Raw genomic sequence first — 22,490 nt, forward strand, 5'->3', positions numbered from 1 at the left:
AACGCACCAACAGCAACAATAAAAGAATGATGATTGAGAGAAATCGCAAAGAAAAAAGAAAGCGAAGAAGTAAAAAGAAGAACACAAAAAAAAGGAAAAATGAATGTGAAGATGAAGAAGGAGGAAAATAAAGAAGAAGGAAGAATGCACAGGAGAGAACGCAAAAATGAAGACGAAGAAGTGTTATTAAAACGCGCGTGTACACACACTGATATAATAAAAAATACCGCCAGATATAAAAATGCTTGGACGTGTAATTGAACTCTTAACCTAATGGACTAAAAATACCGCCAGATACCCAAAAAAAATAAAAAGAAAACTAACTAGAAGCAGGTATTACACTTCCACGTACAACGTACACCCAAGCAAGAACACAAGCAGCAGCAGCTCAACTAAGTGTGCTGTGTGCTTCACTCGTGCGAGGTTCGAAATGGGTTCTTCAGTTGGAGGAAGCAACAGCAACAACGCAGGCGTGGAGTGGCACGTGCGCCCTTCCAACCCTAAGAACCCCATCGTTTTTTTCGATGTCACCATCGGTAACATACCTGCTGGCAGGATCAAGATGGAGCTCTTCGCTGATATTGCCCCCAAAACCGCTGAGAATTTCAGGTTCTTTCCACTTTTCGCTTAACTTATTTATTTATTTGATTATCTATTTATCTGGTTTTGAAATTGAAATATAGGAATAGGAGTAAGATGCTTGGGAAGTTTATAATTCTGAAAGTACTAAGGGATTCTTCAAGTTTCCTCTCAATTTTTTTTATTTTGTTTTTTAAAAAGATTCCTTTGTATCCTTTTGTTGAGAGCAAAATGACAATAGTAATATCAGTAATGATGAGAATCAATGAGGAAGTTAATATATAGTAATTGAGTTGGTATTACCTTCTCGGAACTAGAGAACTCAGATATACAAAATAAAATAGAATTATTCATGATCATTCTTTTGAAACCGAAAAGAACTTATTAACCTATCTGAAGTTACTCTTTTCTGGCGGAAGTATTTCCTTAATTTTAATTTTCTACAGTCTTGATCATTCTTTGTATGTTTAAACTTGATGCTATTGGTAAATGATTCTTGGTAGTGGATTCAGTATGTTAATTAATGTAGCTTTATGTGGTTTCAGAATATTTTCATACTATTATTTTGATTGCTACTTAAGAGCAGGAATTGGAAAGCATACTCCAAAAGAGTTGGCATTGTTTTTCTTGGTTGATGTGCTATTAGTGTTTCATTTTTTCAATGTTAAAACTTAATTTTATGTATTATATTTAATTCAGATACAGGGATCATCCAAGACATACTTATAAATTCAATGCATGTTTGGAGTGTCTATGTTCATAATTAATTTTATTTCGCCTTCTAATTGAGGGATTTGACTTTTACTATTTTGCAGGCAGTTCTGCACTGGGGAGTACAGGTAGTGAAATGATCTTTTCCATCTGACCCATTCTCATCGGCACCATTATCATTTATACTACTGAGTGGCAATATAAGCTTCATAATTTTAATTTGAGTTTTCAATCTGTTCTTGCCATATTTTGCTTTCAAACTCTGTTGATAGTTATTGGTATTTTGATGTTTAGTTAATGCATTCTATGGTATCAGCAGTTATTCTTTTGCAATTGGCACGATGATAAATTGAAGATGATGATCACTCTATGCTAGTGTTGACTCTGGGATGATAACTGGATCATTTAGAACATAAAACTTATTCGGGCTTTTGTTTCCGATATGGGATATGGTTGTCAAAATTGTGATTCTACTTGCGAAGCACAATTCTGCAAGTTTGTAAGGCTGGTTAGTGATCCTGATCACCTTGCAAAACATCTTCTTGGATGGTATCTTAGGACATATAAGCAGCTAGATAGTATGATCATACGGATCCCTTGTCACTGTCTGGTTTAGGATGAGCAGCATAAAATCAGAAAATATGCAGATCCCAGCATGAAACAACTCAACCAAAAATCACTCCACTACAATCTTGTGGCTGAAATGTGTGATTTGAATATGGAATTTGAAACTAACCCATCCCATTGGTGCAACTAAAATCTGAATTTCTTTGCCTCCTTGCAACTACAATTGCTGCTTGCTCCATGCAATTGCATATGCTGCAAGTCAATCTCATTGCTTCTGCCAACCCCCTTTTTCTCTGATTGCTGTGTTGTAGATGCTTCAAATTGGTTAATTGCAACTGTCCCTGTTCCATCGATTCTGTGCTGCATTTGGGGGTGCAAGTGATGATGGAAAGTTATAATATCCAATAATATTTAATATCTAGAAAAAGGGAAAAGAAAATGTAGAAATCTAATACAAGACAACACTTACGTATTTTCAATTGAAAGCTTATTTAGATGCCAGTTGGGATTTTAAAGGTAGCTAGCTTATATGTTGTTTGTATGAGTTTTCTTTTCCACTTTTCTTGCACATGAGTTAATTGAGCTCTGAATCAATTTCAAAGTGAAAGCTAAATTTTCAAATAGCTACTGGATCAGAATGAAATATTGTTTCGTTTTCTGTTGATGAGGTGACTAACACTTTAATTTATTCTTTTGCCAGGAAAGCAGGACTACCTGTCGGCTACAAGGGTAGTCAATTTCATAGAGTTATTAAGGATTTTATGATTCAGGCTGGTGATTTCGTTAAGGTATCGTTGTAGCTACTGTAACTTTGACTATAATATAACTGTTTTACATCATATGCAAGAGGAGGCCCTTTTATAACCTAAATTATTAAGCTGATTACACATTTATCTGTATGTATAACTTGGTATTATCTGAAACATACAACATGAGGAGCATCTTAGGTATATAGTTGGTGTTTCCTATCCAATATGGTTAAGAACAAAGTGCATAATATTTTCAGATTAAGAAGATATTCATATGAAGAGAAGATGATCCAGAAAAGGTTAGGAGGATAAGGAACCTGCTAAGGAAGTTTAAATAGAGGACAAACAAAAGAAACAAAAAGAGAGGGAAAAAAAAGGGGGGGGGGGGGGGATGAATGAATCAACCACTTCTACAACATGATAGTATTCAAATGTAGATTAATTTTGCTTTACCCTGGAATTCTTAAATGACAACTACTTTATATTATCATCACTTTCAAGTCTTTTTCTTTTATTATTGTAGCTTTCACTTGTTAACTCAATTTTAGTCGGGGCTAGATATAGCAGTGTTTCCTTTATTCCTTCAATTTATCTCCAAAGACATATTGACTTAGTAGTGTGAATGTGATATCAGCTGGGTTTAGGACATGGTACTTCCATTGACCTTTTAGAAAGTTCTCCCTCAACACTTGGCTTTTGAAAGAGCCTTTCCCCCTTTCTTCTACATCATGTGGTATGCTGGTATCAAGGTTCGGTTTGTCAAATCCTAATGTCGTTGAACTGCACTTCCTCACCTTTTGTTTTTGGGTTAGATTTAGATGTATGAATCCTATACTGAATTATTGATTTGGTGTGAGATAGAATTCTCATTGAAACCATGTTTTTCCCTCTTAACATCCTGGTTTTTAGAAGTGGTTTTTCCTTTATATCCCCTTTTTTTTATATTATAATTTATGCTACTTGGTTTTTTGTAACCTGATTGGAACTGGAGTAGCTAATTGGAATCCTATCAAAATAGAGGAAACTAAAACAGATTAAAGAAAGAAAGAATTGGAAAAAGGACAGACAAAGTAGTCCCCTCGTCAGCATGCTCTCCAACCTATCCCAGATGTACTCAATTCTTACATCACTTCTCCAATCTCCAATTATAGGCTTTGTCTCATTTTCTATTACAGATTTGCACTCTTTCTCTCTCCACTTTTGCTGCCATAAAATTTTCTCCTTTATCTCGTGTTCAGATGTCCTGCCTATGTTCTTATGTCAATTAAAGTGCATCCCGTTCCCATCCTTCCTCCTCCTTTACCCTTGGGCTAAGGTTGTTTCATATTCCATTTCTCGTCGTTGAAACCATTTTACATGTCATTCGTGGTTAGGGAATTCGATGTCAAACATTATGTGGTCATTATGTATTTATCTTTCATAAATGAAGAAGCATTATTAAATACAAAGGAAACAATATTAAGTAGATGTGGAGGATAAGACATTCTCAATACGAATAGTAATATACAAACAAACGAAAGGGAGAAACTCTATAATCTCCATGCATATCAAAGATAGATCCCGCTAAACAGGTTATGCACCTTGCAACGGGTAGATAGATGAAAGATGCATGATCCAATCAAGTGGTCATATTAATTAATTCTATTAATTAGTTTATCTTCATTGTAAGCTATCTGTACAGCTTTTTTCTTTTCTTTTTTTTGTCAGTGAATGACACAATCTATCTTCTTAGTGCAGCATTTTTATTCTAAATTATTATATTTGCACTAACTTTTTATGCTATCATTATAATATCACAAATAATGAGATGCACGGGTTCAAATTCAATTTCTTACGTATAGTAAACTGCATTCGATTTGACTTCAGAGGATTTGGTTATACTGCTGTACAAATGTTACAAATCTAGAACTCGATCATGTTGTAATGTGAATTGACTAGTATAATATTCCTTGGCAGGGTGATGGCAGTGGATGTGTCTCTATCTATGGACACAAGTTTGATGATGAAAATTTTATTGCCAAGCATACTGGCCCTGGTCTTCTTTCAATGGTATGTTATTATTGCTTCATCTTGCATTAATTTTGGGTTATTTGAAAACAGGGTGACTATTGATGGTATTTTGTGTCTAAACCATGCTGCAAAGGGTACAATTATATCAGTACAATATTACAATTATAAATGTGATAGTATCATTGTAATCAATTTTTGTAATAACTCTTTAATTTTAGCACTAATTGACTGTATGCATATATGAAAATGACATATCTACAAGATATTGATGTTTGGAACTCATTACAAATTTTAAGTTTTAGTAAGCTTATTATTATTTTGTACATCTACACCTCTATACCCTATATATAAGGAGGATTGAGTGACTTTGTGTATCTCACATTGTTTTTGTAAAATAATTATTGTGAAGGCTTGAACTTGATATTTTTAGGTATATATATATATACTTTCTTAATTTAATAAATTGTATTAATATCTAAAAATATAAAAAAGTTGGCCAACATACGCTAGTCAAAATTAATGGAATCATGAAAATTCTAAAATTAAATAACTTATTTTATTTTCAACATTCTAATCAGTAACTATATTCACAAATCAAGGCAACCCCTTTTTTCCCAAGTGCTTTGAAGTTTTTGTTATGTTCTATTACTAAAGCTGATAATTGATTCAATTTGATTGTGTTAATTATGCTTTTACTGATTGCCATGTCAAATGCTAAGTTGGTTACTCTTAATCTGCAGGCAAACAGTGGAGTTAACACCAATGGTTGTCAGGTAAAATTTCATTGGTAACTCCACTACCTTTCTCTTCCCATTTCTCAGTGACATGAAATTGGTGAAGCTCTATTTCTACTGATAAATTGTCTTTTTTTTTTTTTTTTTTTGGCTCACAGTTCTTCATAACTTGTTCAAAATGTGACTGGCTTGACAACAAGCATGTGGTTTTTGGGGTATGCTTCAATTTCTTTGGTTGCCTCTCTTTATTTTCCTTCAAACTGCCCATATGGAGTTTGGTGTGGTTAGAAGAATGTTTTTACATTCTTGGGAATTTTAAGCTTAAATCCTTACATCGGAATGATTTTACAATGTTAGGAATTTGAAAACTTTTCACTAACCCCATGCCTCCTTAAGATCTGTTATTATTGACCTTTTCCTCAAGCCTTGAGAGTTCTTGCAAAGCATGAGAAAATCTTGGCTAACTGAGTAACTGGTACTCTTATAAGGTTTATTCATTGTAACCAAAAGAAAACTACAACACTATTTATTTTCCTTAAACCCTTAACTTGGACTCTAATTGATATCTATTGCTCAAATAATAATATAAGTTCCCATATTGTTCATCATAGATCATGTTCTAATGAAGCTCATTTATTATAAAAATTTCCAAATAATTTTATCAAATTTGTTGACTTCAGGTTAGGCCGTTAGGTATTTTGGCGTTGATGCTGAACAAATCAAAGCCACCTAAATTTAAGCCTAGGCATATGAACAACTTACTTTTACTGTTTGTTAATAATACAGATACTGAAAATAAACACAATATCTTCTTATCCTTTATCCCTGTTTATTGTTATTTCGCAAAGACTATGCACTACTGCGGTCGAGAGAACTGGCTTTGTTGTGTCCTTTTCCTTGACACTCCATCCTCACTGCTCATTTATTGTGCTTGCCTCTTCAAATATTTCATTTCATATGCATCCTTGAATAGGTTGCATTGTTTGAATTATTTTGCCAAACCTATCAATTTTTGGTCATTTTCCTGTCTTCCTTTCATGCAGAGAGTGCTTGGAGATGGTCTTTTGGTTGTCCGGAAGATCGAGAATGTCGCAACTGGACCCAATAACCGGCCGAAATTAGCTTGTGTCATTGCTGAATGTGGTGAAATGTAAATTTCATGCAAATTCTCTTTTTGACTCAGAACAGAACAAGTAACTTCTCTAACAAACGATGGTGCTGCTTTGGTTGAATCCTCTGTAGCAACTATCAATCACTATACAGAATGAGGCCTTGTATGCAAACTATCTTTGTGAACATTGAAACTAAATATTATTGTAATATTGGAAAATTTATCGCTGGATTGTTGAATGATGCAACTGGGTAGTTTTCCTCGGTTGCTAAATGGAGATACCAATCAAACCATTCTTAGTCATCTCATTGAAACACTTTTTTTGAGCCATATCTACTTGTCTAATAGCGTATCATATGATAGTTAAAGTTTCACATTAGTTTTTCGAACTGATCAGCTGATGGAGGAATTAACTTGATCGATAATTTAAAATTGTGGGATTAACATGATCTATTTAATTTTAAACCTTAAGGACTAACTGATTATTGTATGAAAAGTCAGAAATGTCAATACATGAAGTTAATTTAAAAATTTAAAAATAAAGAGTAAATTGTTACTCTTAAAGTCTTCTATAAAAAAAACTTTGTTTTGACAAAACATTATCAAAAAGAAAATTTTAATTTTCTAAAAGTTAAATGATCCATTTTTATTTTTATAAACAGCAAACAATTGATATATTTGATCTAATTTAATGTGGTAATATTTGAATAATCAATGTGGTAATATTTGATCTAATTTAAACCGCTTTCTTGATTTTTTGCCCATTCGTAAAATCATGGAATTTTAAGGATGGAAGATCTAAATTTTTGAAACAGGTTCACCGTTCACCAATAAGTATATCTCTATAATATATTTTGTTGGAGATAATTTTTCAGATACCAAAATTCATTTTCTTCTCAAATTTATTTTATTAAATATTAGTTTCTTTATTAACACCAAAGTGGTCATCTGCTCAAGAATAAAAACAAACGTTTGTAAATGAAAAATTAATTAAAAAAAAGGTAAAAGTAAAAGAAAAGGAGTGAAAATTCACGAAACGTTGTAAAGGTCCTCGAACTCCAGGGCAGATAGTCATAGGCTGATAGTCATAGCATTACTTTCTATTTATTTTTCATCGTACATTTCCACAGTTGCGAATTCAGAAGAAAATTGAAGAACGTAGGTAGTGAGTGAGTAAGTGAAAGATGTCGAACGCACTTAAGAGCGTGAAAGTGGCTCCCAACTCTGCGACTCTGGAGGAGGCCAGACACCGCGTCTTCGATTTCTTCAAGACCGCCTGCCGATCCCTCCCCACTGTCATGCAAATCTACAATCTTGATGACGTCACTTCCATCTCCGAGCTTCGCTCCACCGTCGCTTCCGAGATCCGCAAGAACTCCCACGTCACCAATCCCAAGGTCCCATTTCCCCCCTTTTTCTCTTGTTATTTTAAATTATTCAATTGAAATTCTCTGGAGCTGTTTATTCATTGGTGAAATTTGCCAAAATTTTGTTATTTTTGGATTTTAGTGAAATTCACATTTTTCTTTTTAATTTTCGGGTTGTTATTCGTGCTCGACTGCTCGCTATTTGAACACCTTAACGAATATAGATTTAATTTTATTTGTCTGATGTTGCTAATCTGTTCCATGCTCCGCACCATTCTCTTTGTAATAGTGAAGTTCTGGAAATTTTCGGAGAGAGGTTTTATCTGTGTCCCAAGATTCATTGTTTGGGCATTGGACCTGAACTTTATCTTTTGCTAAAGGCAATTTGTATGTATACGTAGAAGATATGGTGAGTCCTGACACTTGTATAGTGCTGATTATTGGCTTTCATTTGATCATTCTTAGGAATTTAGAATGGCTGTGTGATAGGATTGGAAATTTAGTGCCATATGCAGAATTGTTTGTCTAAGTCATAAGGATGAAACTGATAGTTTTCTCCCATGTTACCAGATTAAGTGACATCATTGAACTCTGTTTAAAACCAAATTTTCAATTAATCTAGCTATAGAGAAATATATTGTGACCACTACATGCATTTCCGCATTTCTGGAAAAATAATTTTCCATTCTTTTCATATAGGATAACTAGTTAGAACTTGACTGATCTGCCTGAGTTTGATAATCAATGAACATCGGATGAGAACCAAACTGTCACATTGCACAGGAAAATGTTGGAATTTAGACTACTTCGATGTTCCCTTGTGTTTTGAATAGTTATGAGATTTTATGACTGACATGCCCTAAAATATGAACACGGCAATTGTTGATTAATAGCCTCTAGTTTCTGCACAAGTTTTCTTTCATTTAGGCTTAAATCCATCACCAAATTTGGGAGTTGACACTAGTTTCAACATAAGGTTTTTGTGAAAACAAGATGGATAATTCATTTGATAATTTCAAATTAGATTTGGAGCCAACTTGTTTGATATATCTTTCAACTTTGAAGAGCTATTCTGAAAGAAAAAGATTCTGTGGACGAGTTTGAATGATATATTTTGTTAGATATTCTTAGCTTACCTATACAAGAAAGCTATGTATGTTAATGTAGCACGTTGAAGTTATACCCGATCTTCTGGAGGTTTAAACCTGCCGCATAAATATTCTTTTTTAGGTTAGTTGTTTCTTAGTTGTTGAATTTGTTTTGTGAAAGTGAGTGGTTCTAAGATTATTTTCAGACACAATATCAGTGGGTATTTAGGTTTCTAGCTTTTTCTTAGTGGCAATAAATCATGTTTCTTAAATACTGGCATATTGCTTGATTGAACACGTTGAAATGCAAATCATATCTGATTGGTAGTTAAGCTTAGTGAAATTCCCTTTCTAATAATGTCCGAATTCCAGTTTTCCAACTCATCAATATGGTGGTTTTCCTAGGCTGAGTTTAGGTGGTAATTTTCCAAGTATATTATATTTTGCATTAAATTTGGTTGGGTAAATTACACTCAACTCCCTTAAGGTTTAGTGTAATTACATTAGAGACCCTTCATTTTAAAACAAAACATTATGGTCTTTGAGTTTTTAGCACTGCACCAAGTCACCAACCACCGTTGCTGTTAATGTGATGTAAAGCAGGCCCGACAGAAAATAAAATAAAGTAATAAACCTTGTCCTAGTCATATGATAAATAACGGAACTTATGAAACTTTTGGTGTTATTTAATGTGCACTGATGGATACTTTTAAATATTAAGTTATAAAACAACACTTAATTATCCTAACATATATTTCCAATGTTTGGTTGTGCCATCAAAGCATCAAACCACCACCACCACTGCCACCTGCCAAATCATCACTTAAAATTCTGTGCTCCCAGCTAGTAGTTGTACTGATCTACAGACTACAACCACTACCGATTCATAACTGAAGTTTTGTTGGAGTCCTACATCACCCTGGAATAAGGTCTAGATAGACGTATAAGAACTTGGGCGTCCTTTATCTCACGAGTTAGCTTTTGGAGTTGACTTTGACCTACTCAATTCTAATATGATATTAAAGCCAATGGTTGCTAATAGACCACTTGCAATTGTCCAATCCTACAAACTTCATGTTTCAGATGTCTAATATTGCAAACTTGATACTCCATATATCTCGTCTTGGGCATGATGGGTGTGGCCTAAATAATGTCTAGGTAGTTTTTATAAGAAATTGAACATCTCTCATCTCATAAGCTAGCTTTTGAGGTTGAGTTAGATCATCTAAATTCTTTTAAAATTAAACACCCTAATCTCACCACTTACACCATGGCCACTTCCATGAATTGTCATGGTCTCCATTTTCTAGATGGGATAGATTGAGACATTAATTTGTTTACACTTACTATCAGCAAACGATGGCTTTCTTTTCCCATTAACAAGGTAGATGGAACAAGAAACAACGGCCAAAACACACCAGACAATAGATTCAAGTTCGATTTTCCAGCTAACATTGCAACTAGGAAGAAAATTTACAAGAAAAGGTCAATCATCAACATGAGATTATAACAACTTAAAAACTTGGCAAGTTAAAATAGCATTCCAGGAAGATCAACTCCCTTTTCACTTCATAGTTGGGACTATACACAGAATAACGTTGTGAGTCAAAAGACAGTTTAGGTTTGAGACCGGTATACTGTTGCCCTTGCCAACCGTGGCGCACCATCATTTCATTGCTGGTTGCAATTGAACCCACCTTGTCTGGGCCTCTGCAGCTGCCCTTATGCTTCCCCTAATCCACCATTTTCTCTCCAAGTGAACCATTACATGTTTTCACCATCTTGTGTCTTGTGGAGCAGGTGAGGATGATGTTCAAGGCTTAGCAACCAACCAAGGTGGATTTCCCTTGGATGTAGTCCTTTTGTTGTTAGCCAGAGTTTCAAACTAAACAGTATTGAAAAGAATCCGTGGAGAGGGAGGCACAGATGGCATTGTTGGTGGGCTTTAGGAAAAAGACGTAAGAAAAAAGGTGAAGGGTTGTCGTGTGTAATTACACTAAACTGGTGGTGAGTGTAATTTACACGAACACAAGTTTACTGTGGCCGAAGTGAGGATGTTTAGATGGATGGGTGATCATACGAAAATAAACAAAAGGATTAAGGAATGAGAACATGCGATGGTGGAGTAACGTCTTTAAGTGGTTTGGACATGTAGAGAGAAGACATCTCGTGGGGAAGGTAGATCAGATGGAAGATATACTAGTGGTTAGGATAAAGAAAGAAGACTTTGAATGAGGTGGCCAAGAGACTTGTAAGCATGCATGGTCTTATTGCAGAGATGGTACATGATAGGGGATACTGGTGTTGTTTGATCCATATAGCCAATGCCCCCTAGTAGGATGAAGCTTCCATGTCATTGTCATAAATCCTACAAGGTTGGACCACTTCGATCTGAAGTAACTTTCAAACTCCCAAGTTTGGGGTGTGTCATACTCGTAAATGTATCCACGTGATGGCAGAAAGATACGAGAGTATGTATAGGCTTTTGAGATCTAGTTACATTAACAAAAAATGACTTCCATTGGCCATTGCTTTTGAAATCTCCTCACATTGCATTATGAATCTTGTCCTTGCATAGGCATCAAAGCTTATAATTCTTCGGAACATCGAATGATATTTATCAATTTATCAACTATAAAAGAAAATGTGTCAATTTATGCTTCAGTCAAAGAATCTTATCTATGAGAAAAGATTGTACTGTTATCGCTAATATCTTGTGGGCATTCAGGTGATTGATATGCTGCTGTTCAAGGCGTTCGAAGAGCTGAAGAATGTTGTGGATCATGCAAAGCAGAGGCATCACATCATTGGTCAGTATGTTGTTGGTAAGGAAGGGCTTGTGCACGATAAGGCCACGAAAGACCAGGGCATCTCACCTTTCCTAAAGAATTTCTACAACAGCAACTACTCTTGAATTTTGGTCATGAGTTGTTCTGTGTTTTCCCAAACTCAAATAAAGAATTGTCTGACTGTTTTATATCAACGCTCGATAAAAACTGTTTTTGGATCAAACCACTGTACTAGTTATTCCTTGGTTAATTTGAGGAAGTAATGTTTTGCTGATTGATGTGCACCATTGCATATTGCTGAAAGTATTGTCATTTATTACAATTTAGCATTATCACGGTAAAAATTCTTCCAAGTGAGTCTATTAGCAAAGTATTTTAGAGAAAGCATAATGTATGCCAATGCCATGGTGTTAGGTTCTTACAATTTGTAGTTAATTATTTGGAACATTCTTGGAATTACATTTCCTTGATTGCTATTGAGATCTGCAATGTCTAGTAATTTCAATGGGTAGCAGCATTGAAGCAGCAGGCCCTTGGTAAACATGGAATCTGCAATTACATTATATATATTGGCACAATTAACAGTAAGAACCATGATTCATGGTTGGTGAGTTTCCATCGTTGGCTGGATAAGATTAAATGACTTAATTGGTGTTTTTCACTTTCTTTGTGTTATTTTAGGTGCAAAATATAGTATAGATTAAGTTTGTGTAGATTTTACAGATTTTTTTAGTTAAGGCTTCTGGGACTTTCAGGTGGTATTTGCTGTGAATCAGGACATGACAGGCGACCAGGCTTTATCTTGTTAATGATCTGTAATTAATGGGCTAAGAATTTCTGTTTCCACAAGTGTACACGGTAATTAATTATAGGCTTAGACGCAGCCGTAGGCTCTGTTTGGTTAATGTATAGTATGAGAAATAGACAGAGAGACATATATGACCAATCTGACGAGGGACAATAATGTTCATGAGGTTTTGACAAACCCTTAACAAAATGACTTAGTTTTTGTCCACACAGCAGTGACGTGTACAAATATACTCAATGGAAAAAATGTATTAGATTTAATGAGGTTGCCTTGTTGAGAATAAATTTTAACCCGCTTAGGTGATATGCAGTGCATAATCTTACCCGATTAGCCACAATTTAATATGCGATGCCTAAGAGGTATAATTACATCCATCAAGCTTGTTAGTGGTAAAAGGTATACTAACATAACTATTGAAAGTAGGGTTTTTAGTAATTGCAAATACCAATAGTAGCACCAGTCATGGAGATAGAAAAATAGAAGAGCGACAATAGGAAGAGATCAGAAACAATAGGTTACAGATATTGGGTAAGAACAAAATCGCAAAATGCAAAATGGCCAAATAAGCAAAATATGACCACTACCAGTGAAAGGAACACAGCAAACAAAACGGCGAGATGGGCACATCGTCATGTGTTGATGAAATTGATGGTGATTTAACGACAGAGAAACGACAGTATAGACACATAGGTCACGACGAAATTGATGGTGGTGATTTACCGACAGAGAAACGACAGTATAGACACATAGGACCTTACTCCTTAGACGGCGATGCTGTTGACAGTGTTGAGTGTTCTTTAAGTCTTGAACAATGTGAATCCACTAGTGTGATCTGCAAGCGAAGACAGTAGGCAACGACAACGGGACCAGAACAACATGAATGGCAACTGTACAAGTATTTATGGGCTGCAAAAGTGATAACACAATAGACGACATTCCATCTGCTGAGAGGGGACACAATTTTTGAGGAAACAATAAAACAAAATTCGTTGGAGGACTAAGGATTCTGTTGTTCGAAGTGAGTTTTTCTCCTTGAAGATCTAAATATCATGTTGAATTAGACGAGTAACTCGTGTTTATTTATCACGGGTTAGTTTTATAAAGCAATGAAGCAAACCACTAAATTCCACCTAACAACCTAACCAATATACTATCACACCTAACTCAACAAAAGAATAAACTCTTTCTATGAGCCACAAAGTTTTATGAATTCAGATCCATGTGAAAAGTGAAAACTATGCCATTTAAATGTATCATCTTGTACAACTATCTGTTAAAATTAAAAAAAAAAAGTCTTCAACAACAATTACAATGTACAATATTAGTAATTAATAAAATACACACTTCCTGTCACCCACCTCGGTTTCTAGACTGACTCTGAAGCAATAGTATAAGCGATAAGAAAGGCTTGTAATACAACATAAGAAAACTTGTAAGAACCTAGATGGCCAAGCAATAGCAGGTGAAGGATCCAGGAAAACTAATTTGACAGACTATTTACCACGCCCCTTAATCTCTTGGGCGGGCCAGCCAGAGTGAACTAAGGGCACGCAGCCGGGAAAAGTAGTCATGTATTGCAAGGAGTGCACGAGCTGATTGGCGAGTTGTTAGAATACGGTGCATTTGCTGTAGAGTTTGCTGGCGCAGATTGTCAGCCTTAAACCACCACAGAAATGTAGCCAATAGTAAGATAGTTTAACAGAAGATATATTAACATGACTGGTATTAAGATAACATGATATGAAATCCATTTACGAGAACACTTTCATGGTTCTTTTTTCTAGGGGTGAGGGGTAATACATGGAATCTAAATGAGAGAAGCAAGCGCAAATGATTTTTTGCAACAATGCTATGAAGCTAAAAAGACATCAATATATCTCAAACCAACACAGAGATTTGAATTCCAATGTAAATGAATCTCTACAGTTCTGTTAATTCACTATCTTATCATCCTCCACCTAAAAAGCATTCATGGGAGGGAAGCATTTCCATATGATTTTGGGCAAGATAGTCATCAATTATAAATAATACTGGAAACAGTTGGAGTAGAAGTGATTCCTCAATTATTCAGCAAGATGTTTATAGGTTTATTTACATAAAAGGATGGGGAAATTTACCTGTCGAATAAACCCCTCAAGAGTCCCTAGCTTACCCATGGCCATTGCCATTTGACCCATGTAATTTGCCACATTCCCTGAGGAACCAGATGAATTTTGTGATCCGGTGGACAATGTCTCAGCAAGGGATTGTTGCAATGCTTCCATGCCTTGAGATAATGCATCTTCTGCTTGCTGAGAGGACTCCTGCAAGTTTGTAATACCCAATAGCTGCTGCTCTGTGAGAGGTTCCAATTGACTTACCAGGAGCTGCAACCAAATTCATGGCACTTGTCAAGGGTAAGAAAATGGAAACAAAAGTTAAGTTGTCACATTTACGAGAGATATGTATATAGTTCAAGACAAACACATAAATTATATGGTGTAAACGTAGAATGAAGCATCTCTGATTATAGGGATACTAAGGTTTGACCTCTGCAACACAATAATTTAGAGCGTCAGGACAACTTAGAGATGATGTGAGTATATTCTCTACAATGTTTATAGAAATATTTTCCAATTAAGAGAGTAAGGGTTCAATTGATTTTGACCCACTAGAGTAGTAACAGCGCTTATTACTTTTACTGTGCTCCATCTAAGTGTGTATCACAAAAAGATGAGCCATAGAATGTGATTTCCACTGCTATGGCCTATAGGAAATCGGACAGATTTCCTTTTTCTTTGTACAGTGGTATCCGTAAATCGTACCATTCGATTTAAATTGTTTAACTTTTTTTAGAAAAATCACACAACACCGTCCGATTTGCGTTTTTTGAAATTAAAAAAAAAAATCCATTAAAATCGGACCCTCCGATTTTTGTTTTCAAAAAATAAAAAATTTAAATTGTAGCTATATCTGAAAAATCAAGCAAGATGAGTGTCATCAAAAAGCAATATAAAAATGTTCAAATTGTAGCTATATCTGAAAAACAATCATGTTGAGGAACAGGCGAGCAGCAGAAAAAGATTATCATAGAATTGGTTATAAACTTGAGAAAATTGGGTAAAAGGTAGAAAATTGGTTACAAAAGATTATTGTTCATTTCTTGTCAGTAATCACCAAATACTGAGTAACTGTAGGAGCGGTGTTAACTAGTGACACGCTAGCTTTCATATTATAGTCACAATAGTTAATCTGTATGTCTTCACTTGGTTTTCAAATCTAGTATCTTATCTTCTTCTATTTGCCCCAATTCAGTTCCTTATACTTCAAATCCTTTTCAATTTGATCCCTTACCTTTTATTTTTGTCAATTTGGTCGGTTATGTTTTAAACCAATTTTAATTTAGTTACACCATTGAATAACTGACGAAAAATGCGTAAGTGGCACATATGTAGATCAGAAGACACCATCTTTTGTCGGTTATTTAATAGCATAACTAAATTGGAAATAATTTGAAACATAAAGACAAAAATTGACAACTGCCATAGATAAATGACGACATTGAAAAAATATCAAACATAAATGAGATCAAACAAATCAAGTAAATAAGGAAAAACAAAACCAAAAAAGAATTGTATCCAGCCCATATTATAATTAAGCCAAATTATTCCATAGTTGAAAGATGAGTGATGTACAGGAAAATGATTTCCAAGTGTGTCTCAGTTTGAAAACGCATGGGTGGTAAATTGTGCTGAACAAAACTGAATTTAGTTTTAATTAATTGAACCACATTTATGCTGTCAAGTGCCAACAACATAACTGCTCAGGTGCATCCTTTATATTTTTCTTTAAACCATAAATGTCAAAAGAAAAGGGTAAACATAAGATCACCTTGAGGAGTTCAGATGACCGAAAACCACCAAGCCACAAAAAGCACCTCTCAGCAGGTGTTTTCCACATCCCAGACAGTAAGTGGAAAACATCAGCCTTAGCTGCAACGCCTTTCAGCCTAAAAATTTCATCATAATGTGCCATTACACCATCAACAATCATTCGAAGTTCAGTATCGCCTGCATGTGAATTTACAGCTGCTCTAAGCTCATTAATTTGTCGATTCTGCTCTTCCAGCCACCTAGCATATTCAGCATCGAACTGCATTGCTCCTGTAAAGAAAATTGAACAATGATTATGGATAACCTGTTGTAACACTGGAGGAATTAAATGTCCACTGAAATAATTCAATACAGTTGACAAAATAAGAAAAATTACACAACTATTACAATAAGAAGCCTTGTCCCACCAGGTGGAGTTGGCCACATTCATCAAACATTACAGCATTGTTGTCAAACTCGCAAGTTAACTCGTAAACTCGTACAGGTAGTGGAATCGAGTTAACTCAGACACAAACTCGTTTTTGGGTAAACTCGGCTAGACTCACATACACTTGGGCAAACTCGCGAGTTTGAGCTTGAGCTAGTGAGTTTGATTTGGGTGCCCGTTTTGGCCCAAATAAAAGAAAAAACCCTAATTGGCTCGTCACTCACTCCTTTCCCTCGCCAGTCTCGGCCCATTCTCTCACTCTCACTCTCTCTCTCTCTCATTGTTGTGACTTGTGACCTCTGTCCGTCTGCCGTCCGCCATTCGCTGTCGATATCTTGCGCTTCCAAACTGCCACACATCGCTCTCAACTCTTTGCTGAATCTGCTCTGCTTCTCCTTACTCTCGCTCTCTGTTCTGTTCGGGTTCTCTTCAAGTGGAGCATCTGTCGTCCTCTGTGCTGTCGTCGTTCATCCCGTTGCCACCGTTCGTCGTGTCCTTTGCCTCCGCCGCGCCGCCATCGTTCGTTTGCGCACAGATGCCGCCTTTCTCTCTGCACAACTGCGCCTAGTTTCTCTGCTCCTTTTAGGTATGTTTCAAAAAAGAAAAATCATAATTTCATAGTAAAAACTACCATTTTTTACTTGTTCTGTCTTCTGTGATAGTTGTTACTTGTTACTAAATGTCTGAATTTTGCGATAGTTGTTAATTCATTGTTAATTCATGGTTAAACTTAATTCTGCGATAGACTGAGTTGTTCTGTGATAGTTGTTACTGCATTTTTTATTTGTTAGTTGTTACAGAATGTCTGAATTCTGAATTTGTGACCATTGTTAATTCATTTTTAGGGACAAAATGTCTAAAAATGTTGGTTTAGGGGTGAGGGAGGTGAGTGTGAGTTCATTGGGGATCCAACTCAAAATTTAATTGAAGAAGAACAGGAACATGTGAATGATAATGATCTTGTTGGATACGTCGAACCTGAACCTGAAAGAAATGATGTTTCTGATGAAGATGGTGAAGATGATGATGTTGATGCCATGGAAGATGAAGATATTGGAGGATTTCAGTTTTAGATTTAGTTTATTAGAACATTTAATTGTTGCTTTTTTTTTTTGCGGTTGTGTTATATGAAGCTTTCCTTGTGTATGTTTTATGTTGAACTAGATGCATTATCATGAAAGATTTGAATGTATGTTCTAAACTACTTGTTGTAATTGTTGTCCTGATGTACTATTTTAATTTATTATGTATTTTGAGGTTAAAATTGTTAAGTTTGAATGCCTATATTTGAGTAAGTATATATATATATATATGATATTTTTTAAAAAGAAAATCCATAACAGGTAAACTCGTACAAGTCTACGAGTCGAGTCTAGGTCAACTCCACGAGTTTGCTTAGACTCGCGAGTTTGACAACCTTGGATTACAGTATACAACTACTATCATAGTCCATGTCTGTAGCAACCCTTTAAAGTTAAAAAAATCTTTTCTTAATGGTTTCAGCTCTAGGTGTTTTTTTCTTTATCTCTCTTATTGGGCTGCTCCACATATCATTTACACTCTTTACCAGGGGTTTTTATCTGCCTTTGCCTATGGAAACCAGACAACCTAAGGTAAAACTATACTAATTTTTCCAAAATAAATGGTTCTTCAATTTTCTCTCTCATGCAATCATTCCTAATCTTATTTGTCTAGTGTCTCCACTTATTCAGTACAATATCTTTATGTCCACAAGAATGAGCTTATTTTCTTAGTGAGCTTGTCACGGCCTCACATTCTATTCCATACAATATCATAAATATAAATATTATAGATGTAAAATATGGTTTTTGCTTGAGTGGTACTTTTATATTTCAAATAATACCCAAAGCATTTGTTATTTCAGGACTATGATATAAAGTACTTCCATATCCAAACTTTCAGAATGAGTATATTTTAAAAACAAGATACCATTGCCACTCATTGAATGCGCTTGATCACCCGAGCTTGATATGAAGATTCCCTACAGGAAGAAGCAGAGATTGAGCTTTAGAATTGAAGATGACCGCAAGGAAATGTAACAGCAAAACCAAAGACAGAGAGTAGACAGTTAAGGCAATCAAATTGCAAGCGTTAGCTGAATTTCACCTGCTGCCTAGCTCGCTGAAGCTCTTGCTCTAGCTGGGTCAGCTTCAAACGACTACTTTCCAGCTGTTGCACATAGGCCTATGTATAAAAGCATCAAGTGCACTAAGAATATGAGCTTACAGCATCATGCCATGCATTAATATGACCAAGAGGTAAATATTAACATATTTATCATTTATTACAACTATCATTAGAAAAGGCCATGTTGAAATATTACAAGGGAATAATTGGATTCCATTGCATAGCAATTATCTATGATTGAAAAAACAAACGTAATAGTTCTCTAGCAGTACACACTAGAAATAACTCGCCAGTTTCCAGTCCTTTTAAAATGAAACACAGGATAAGGATTTTCTCCCCAAAAGATTATCTGCAGGCCAATTTAACATGAAGGAGAATTATAGATTAGCTTTCCAAAGAAAAGGTCACTGTTTCTTTGTCAAGTCGTTTCTCTCGATATATTTGCTAACATCTCATCCTCTTTCGGTGATCACAAGCTCCATCCACACCTGCATCTTCAATTTTGAAATGTTTCCATATTCCAGTTTCTTGACAGTCTTGTTTATCTCAAATTAATGCAGTTAGTATCAATGGTTGTTTAACTTCTAGTTGCATGTTTGGGTTTGGGTGGTTCCTTCCACTCTGAATGCTCTAAGGTCTCCTTTGAGTGAAAGGAATGTTGATTTTTTTTTTTGGTTTACTTATTTATTTTGGATTTTGGCTTTTATTTCATTGCTTTTGCTTTTGGATCACGTATGGATTACATGATTCCAACCTTAATGTATGGGAGATTTTCTTTAATGTTTGCAGTCTCCTGGTAGTTGTTTGTTGATTCCAGTATTATTTAGCATTTATATTCATCCAAACTGCTCCGGTCACTATCTGAATCTGATTTTGTTTTCAGTTGTCCCAGTGTAACTCTGGTTTGTGCCAGGCCATGGTGGGTTTCCAAGCATCCCACTCTAGCTGAGTTTGTTCTCAACAGTAACAGGCCCAATTTGTTTTCACCAGTCCCAGGCACATAAGTGTTTCATCAAGTTCAACTTATATTTTCTTATTACCAAGAAAGATTTACATGCAACTGCCTAAGCTTTGAAAGTTTCCAATTAAGGGGGAACATCCGAATATATGAGAACATGCATATTATATACTAGATTATCATAGAGCATCTCAGATCATATCTTATAGTGCTAAAAAAATATGTTGGAATGTTGGATAGTCTCCTATGGTTGGTTCCTATATTTTCTCATATTATTTGTTCCTCCATTGAATGATGATTATAATACTATTATCATAATTTATAGGGATTGGTGTTTGACTTTGGTATCAAATCATAACATATCACACCAATATAATGTGCTATATTTGTAGTCCTTACTCTTTATTTTCCTTTTCATATCAAAATCCTATAACATGAAGTTATAAACAGTCATAGTAAAGGCAGCCTTGCTGCAACTTTGAGCATTTTCATGTTCCTTCTTGTATCTAGAACTGTCTTATTCTATTTTTCAATACAAAAATGTTATATATAACCACATAGATGACAATATACGACAGACATTATTAACTAGACTAGATGTTCTCCATATATCAATATTATGAAGCCACACAAGAAATGCACACTTTTAAGAATAGTATTCACAAAAATAAATAAGTAAATATGATTCATACTTTTTTTCTCAGCCGGCTTTTTCTGGCAGCCTCACGATTTTGAGCAAGCCTGCGAAGACTCTGCAGTAATACATTTATGAAAAAAGAAAATGCCATGAAACAATTGCCCTTTAGAATTAGAATATTAGAAATTATTGAAACAATAAATTTTTAAAAGTATGTTCAACCTTCTGATCGGTTTTATCCTTTGATCTGTCACTTGAGTCAGAAGCCACAGGAACAAGGGCACCTCTATCAGACTGCAAATATACCATGTATCAAAATATTAGATTGGTTAAGGCTACTAATCGAATTTTATGAGCCTGCCTAGAAAAGCTTATTCCCATGCATTGTGTTTAGATACTATGTTTATTTTCAATTAATCATATAATCTGATAGAGTGATAGTCATATCCCAGTCTCACTTCCCAATGCAGAACTGGAACTTGTCATGTCATGAATGGAATGATAAGGGAAACAATAGCAAGAATGGTAAAGAAAGATCACCCGCTGATTTTGTCATCAGTGTCAACATCTGTAGAGATATCAGTCCTAGGACTGGCGTCAGCCATAGCTGGCTCTTCTTGATTATCTGTATTACCAACTAATATAGTAACAGGACTTGATGATTGAACCTTCTTTAGTTGTAACCTATTTGGCTCTGGTTGGTTTGTCAATAGGCCTTTTATCAGGAGAAGTTGACAGCTATATTAAACAGCCAGAAAAATATAAGTTAATAACAAGAAATTAGCCTTATTAACCAAAGCTAGAAATTCAGAAGAAACAGAATAAAAGGGCTATAAAAAGCTCACCTTATCCAAATTATCAATGTGAACAGAACCAGGAGAAATTGTTTGATTACTTACTTTAACTGAAATAAAAGCTGAATCTGAATTATATATCAGCAGAATAACCACAAGAGAAGGACAGGTCAGAAAAGTTTATACTTGTTAACAATAATTTAGAAATAAGTTAATCAGATTTAGATTTTGTAACTCAAACATAGATATATCTAACTGATTTGGATATCCATGTGCATTGTGTATTGTGTATTGTGTCTCTGTCAGTGCAAATATTCCCTTTACTTAGTAGCAAAATACTAGTTAGTTTTGAACCGACATACTGCAAAAACAGCAGCTATTGCATAAACTAGTGCCCCAACGAATGAGGCTGCTACCATGACCTGTAGGTCACAGGACAGCTGCGTGGTTATCAAGCTCTCGAGTTAACTATGAAGTTTCTACGAGTTGGGATTTCCAAGGAAAGGGGAAGGAAAAGTTTGCATCCTTCCCCTCTCTTTCCTTCCAAAACCCCAAATTACAAACAAACCTAAAGAATTAAGAAGTTTAGGTCCCAATTGAGTTTACTCTTTTAAACCAAACTCTGGAGCTGAAGTTGAGTTTTACAATTTAAAATCTTAAATTGACCTAGAATGCTTCACAAGCCTAAACTCTCGAGTTCGATTACGAAAGCAGCTATTGCAAAGTTTCAGAATTTAACTAGGTTGAATAAAAATGGTATATATGAAGCATGGGTACAAAGCCAAGTGAACCAGCAGAACCAACACAAACCTTTCTCTTCACCGTTCTTCTCCAACTGCTCGCCACCGGCAACGACGACAATGACAACTGCAACAACGACGGCGGCAACCCACCAACAGAACTTGAAGCAGATCGCAGTTTATGTTCATGATGAAGGAAAAATTCACGGCTTTTTACGCCCTATCGATGTTGCCGTCTCCGATCGCCGGAGTTTTCATGGCTCCTCCGCTCACGGTTGCTTTTTGTTAGGTATCTTCCTCGCTGTTTTCCCAAATCTCACTGTGTTTAGGGGAAATGAATCTGGCACTACAACTCGGTGATACAGTCAAAATAGTCAAACAGATGAAAACCTTGAGCTTCT

General features: G+C 35.3%; 3 protein-coding genes and 1 pseudogene across 3 annotated transcripts; 2 read left to right on the plus strand and 2 right to left on the minus strand.

Annotated features, from left to right (window-relative positions):
- The first annotated feature begins 283 nt into the window (after positions 1-283).
- LOC130946576 (peptidyl-prolyl cis-trans isomerase CYP22) lies at positions 284-6,764 on the plus strand. The gene is made up of 7 exons (XM_057875366.1): positions 284-609; positions 1,395-1,418; positions 2,558-2,645; positions 4,563-4,655; positions 5,357-5,389; positions 5,509-5,565; positions 6,394-6,764. Exons 1-7 carry the CDS (start codon positions 431-433, stop codon positions 6,502-6,504), a joined length of 585 nt encoding a protein of 194 aa, XP_057731349.1. The 5' UTR covers positions 284-430; the 3' UTR covers positions 6,505-6,764.
- A 775-nt stretch (positions 6,765-7,539) lies between these two features.
- Positions 7,540-11,983, plus strand: LOC130946821 (NADH dehydrogenase [ubiquinone] 1 alpha subcomplex subunit 6). The gene is made up of 2 exons (XM_057875679.1): positions 7,540-7,858; positions 11,645-11,983. Exons 1-2 carry the CDS (start codon positions 7,646-7,648, stop codon positions 11,828-11,830), a joined length of 399 nt encoding a protein of 132 aa, XP_057731662.1. The 5' UTR covers positions 7,540-7,645; the 3' UTR covers positions 11,831-11,983.
- Positions 11,984-13,733: 1,750 nt separating this feature from the next.
- On the minus strand, positions 13,734-20,879 carry LOC130944249 (transcription factor TGA2.2). The gene is made up of 7 exons (XM_057872478.1): positions 20,778-20,879; positions 20,611-20,670; positions 18,940-19,017; positions 18,763-18,814; positions 16,384-16,655; positions 14,631-14,879; positions 13,734-14,169 (listed from the first exon to the last, which is right to left on the minus strand). The coding sequence occupies exons 1-7, from the start codon at positions 20,862-20,864 to the stop codon at positions 14,023-14,025; spliced, it is 945 nt and encodes a 314-aa protein (XP_057728461.1). The 5' UTR covers positions 20,865-20,879; the 3' UTR covers positions 13,734-14,022.
- A 37-nt stretch (positions 20,880-20,916) lies between these two features.
- On the minus strand, positions 20,917-22,268 carry LOC130946066 (uncharacterized; annotated as a pseudogene).
- Between the last annotated feature and the right edge of the window lie 222 nt (positions 22,269-22,490).

The sequence above is a fragment of the Arachis stenosperma genome, chromosome 8 (assembly GCF_014773155.1).
Source record: "Arachis stenosperma cultivar V10309 chromosome 8, arast.V10309.gnm1.PFL2, whole genome shotgun sequence".
NCBI lineage: Eukaryota > Viridiplantae > Streptophyta > Magnoliopsida > Fabales > Fabaceae > Arachis > Arachis stenosperma.

Excerpts from the sequence above, each read along its gene's own strand:
- LOC130946821 (XM_057875679.1), top strand. The coding sequence starts at position 7,646 with ATGTCGAACGCACTTAAGAGCGTGAAAGTGGCTCCCAACTCTGCGACT. Across the intron at positions 7,859-11,644 it reads CCCACGTCACCAATCCCAAG|GTGATTGATATGCTGCTGTT; the intron begins GTCCCATTTCCC and ends GTGGGCATTCAG.
- LOC130944249 (XM_057872478.1), bottom strand. The coding sequence starts at position 20,864 with ATGGTATATTTGCAGTCTGATAGAGGTGCCCTTGTTCCTGTGGCTTCT. Across the intron at positions 20,671-20,777 it reads AGGATAAAACCGATCAGAAG|AGTCTTCGCAGGCTTGCTCA; the intron begins GTTGAACATACT and ends GTATTACTGCAG. Across the intron at positions 14,170-14,630 it reads TTGAGGGGTTTATTCGACAG|GCTGACAATCTGCGCCAGCA; the intron begins GTAAATTTCCCC and ends TGGTGGTTTAAG.
- LOC130946576 (XM_057875366.1), top strand. The coding sequence starts at position 431 with ATGGGTTCTTCAGTTGGAGGAAGCAACAGCAACAACGCAGGCGTGGAG. Across the intron at positions 2,646-4,562 it reads AGGCTGGTGATTTCGTTAAG|GGTGATGGCAGTGGATGTGT; the intron begins GTATCGTTGTAG and ends ATTCCTTGGCAG. Across the intron at positions 5,566-6,393 it reads ACAAGCATGTGGTTTTTGGG|AGAGTGCTTGGAGATGGTCT; the intron begins GTATGCTTCAAT and ends CCTTTCATGCAG.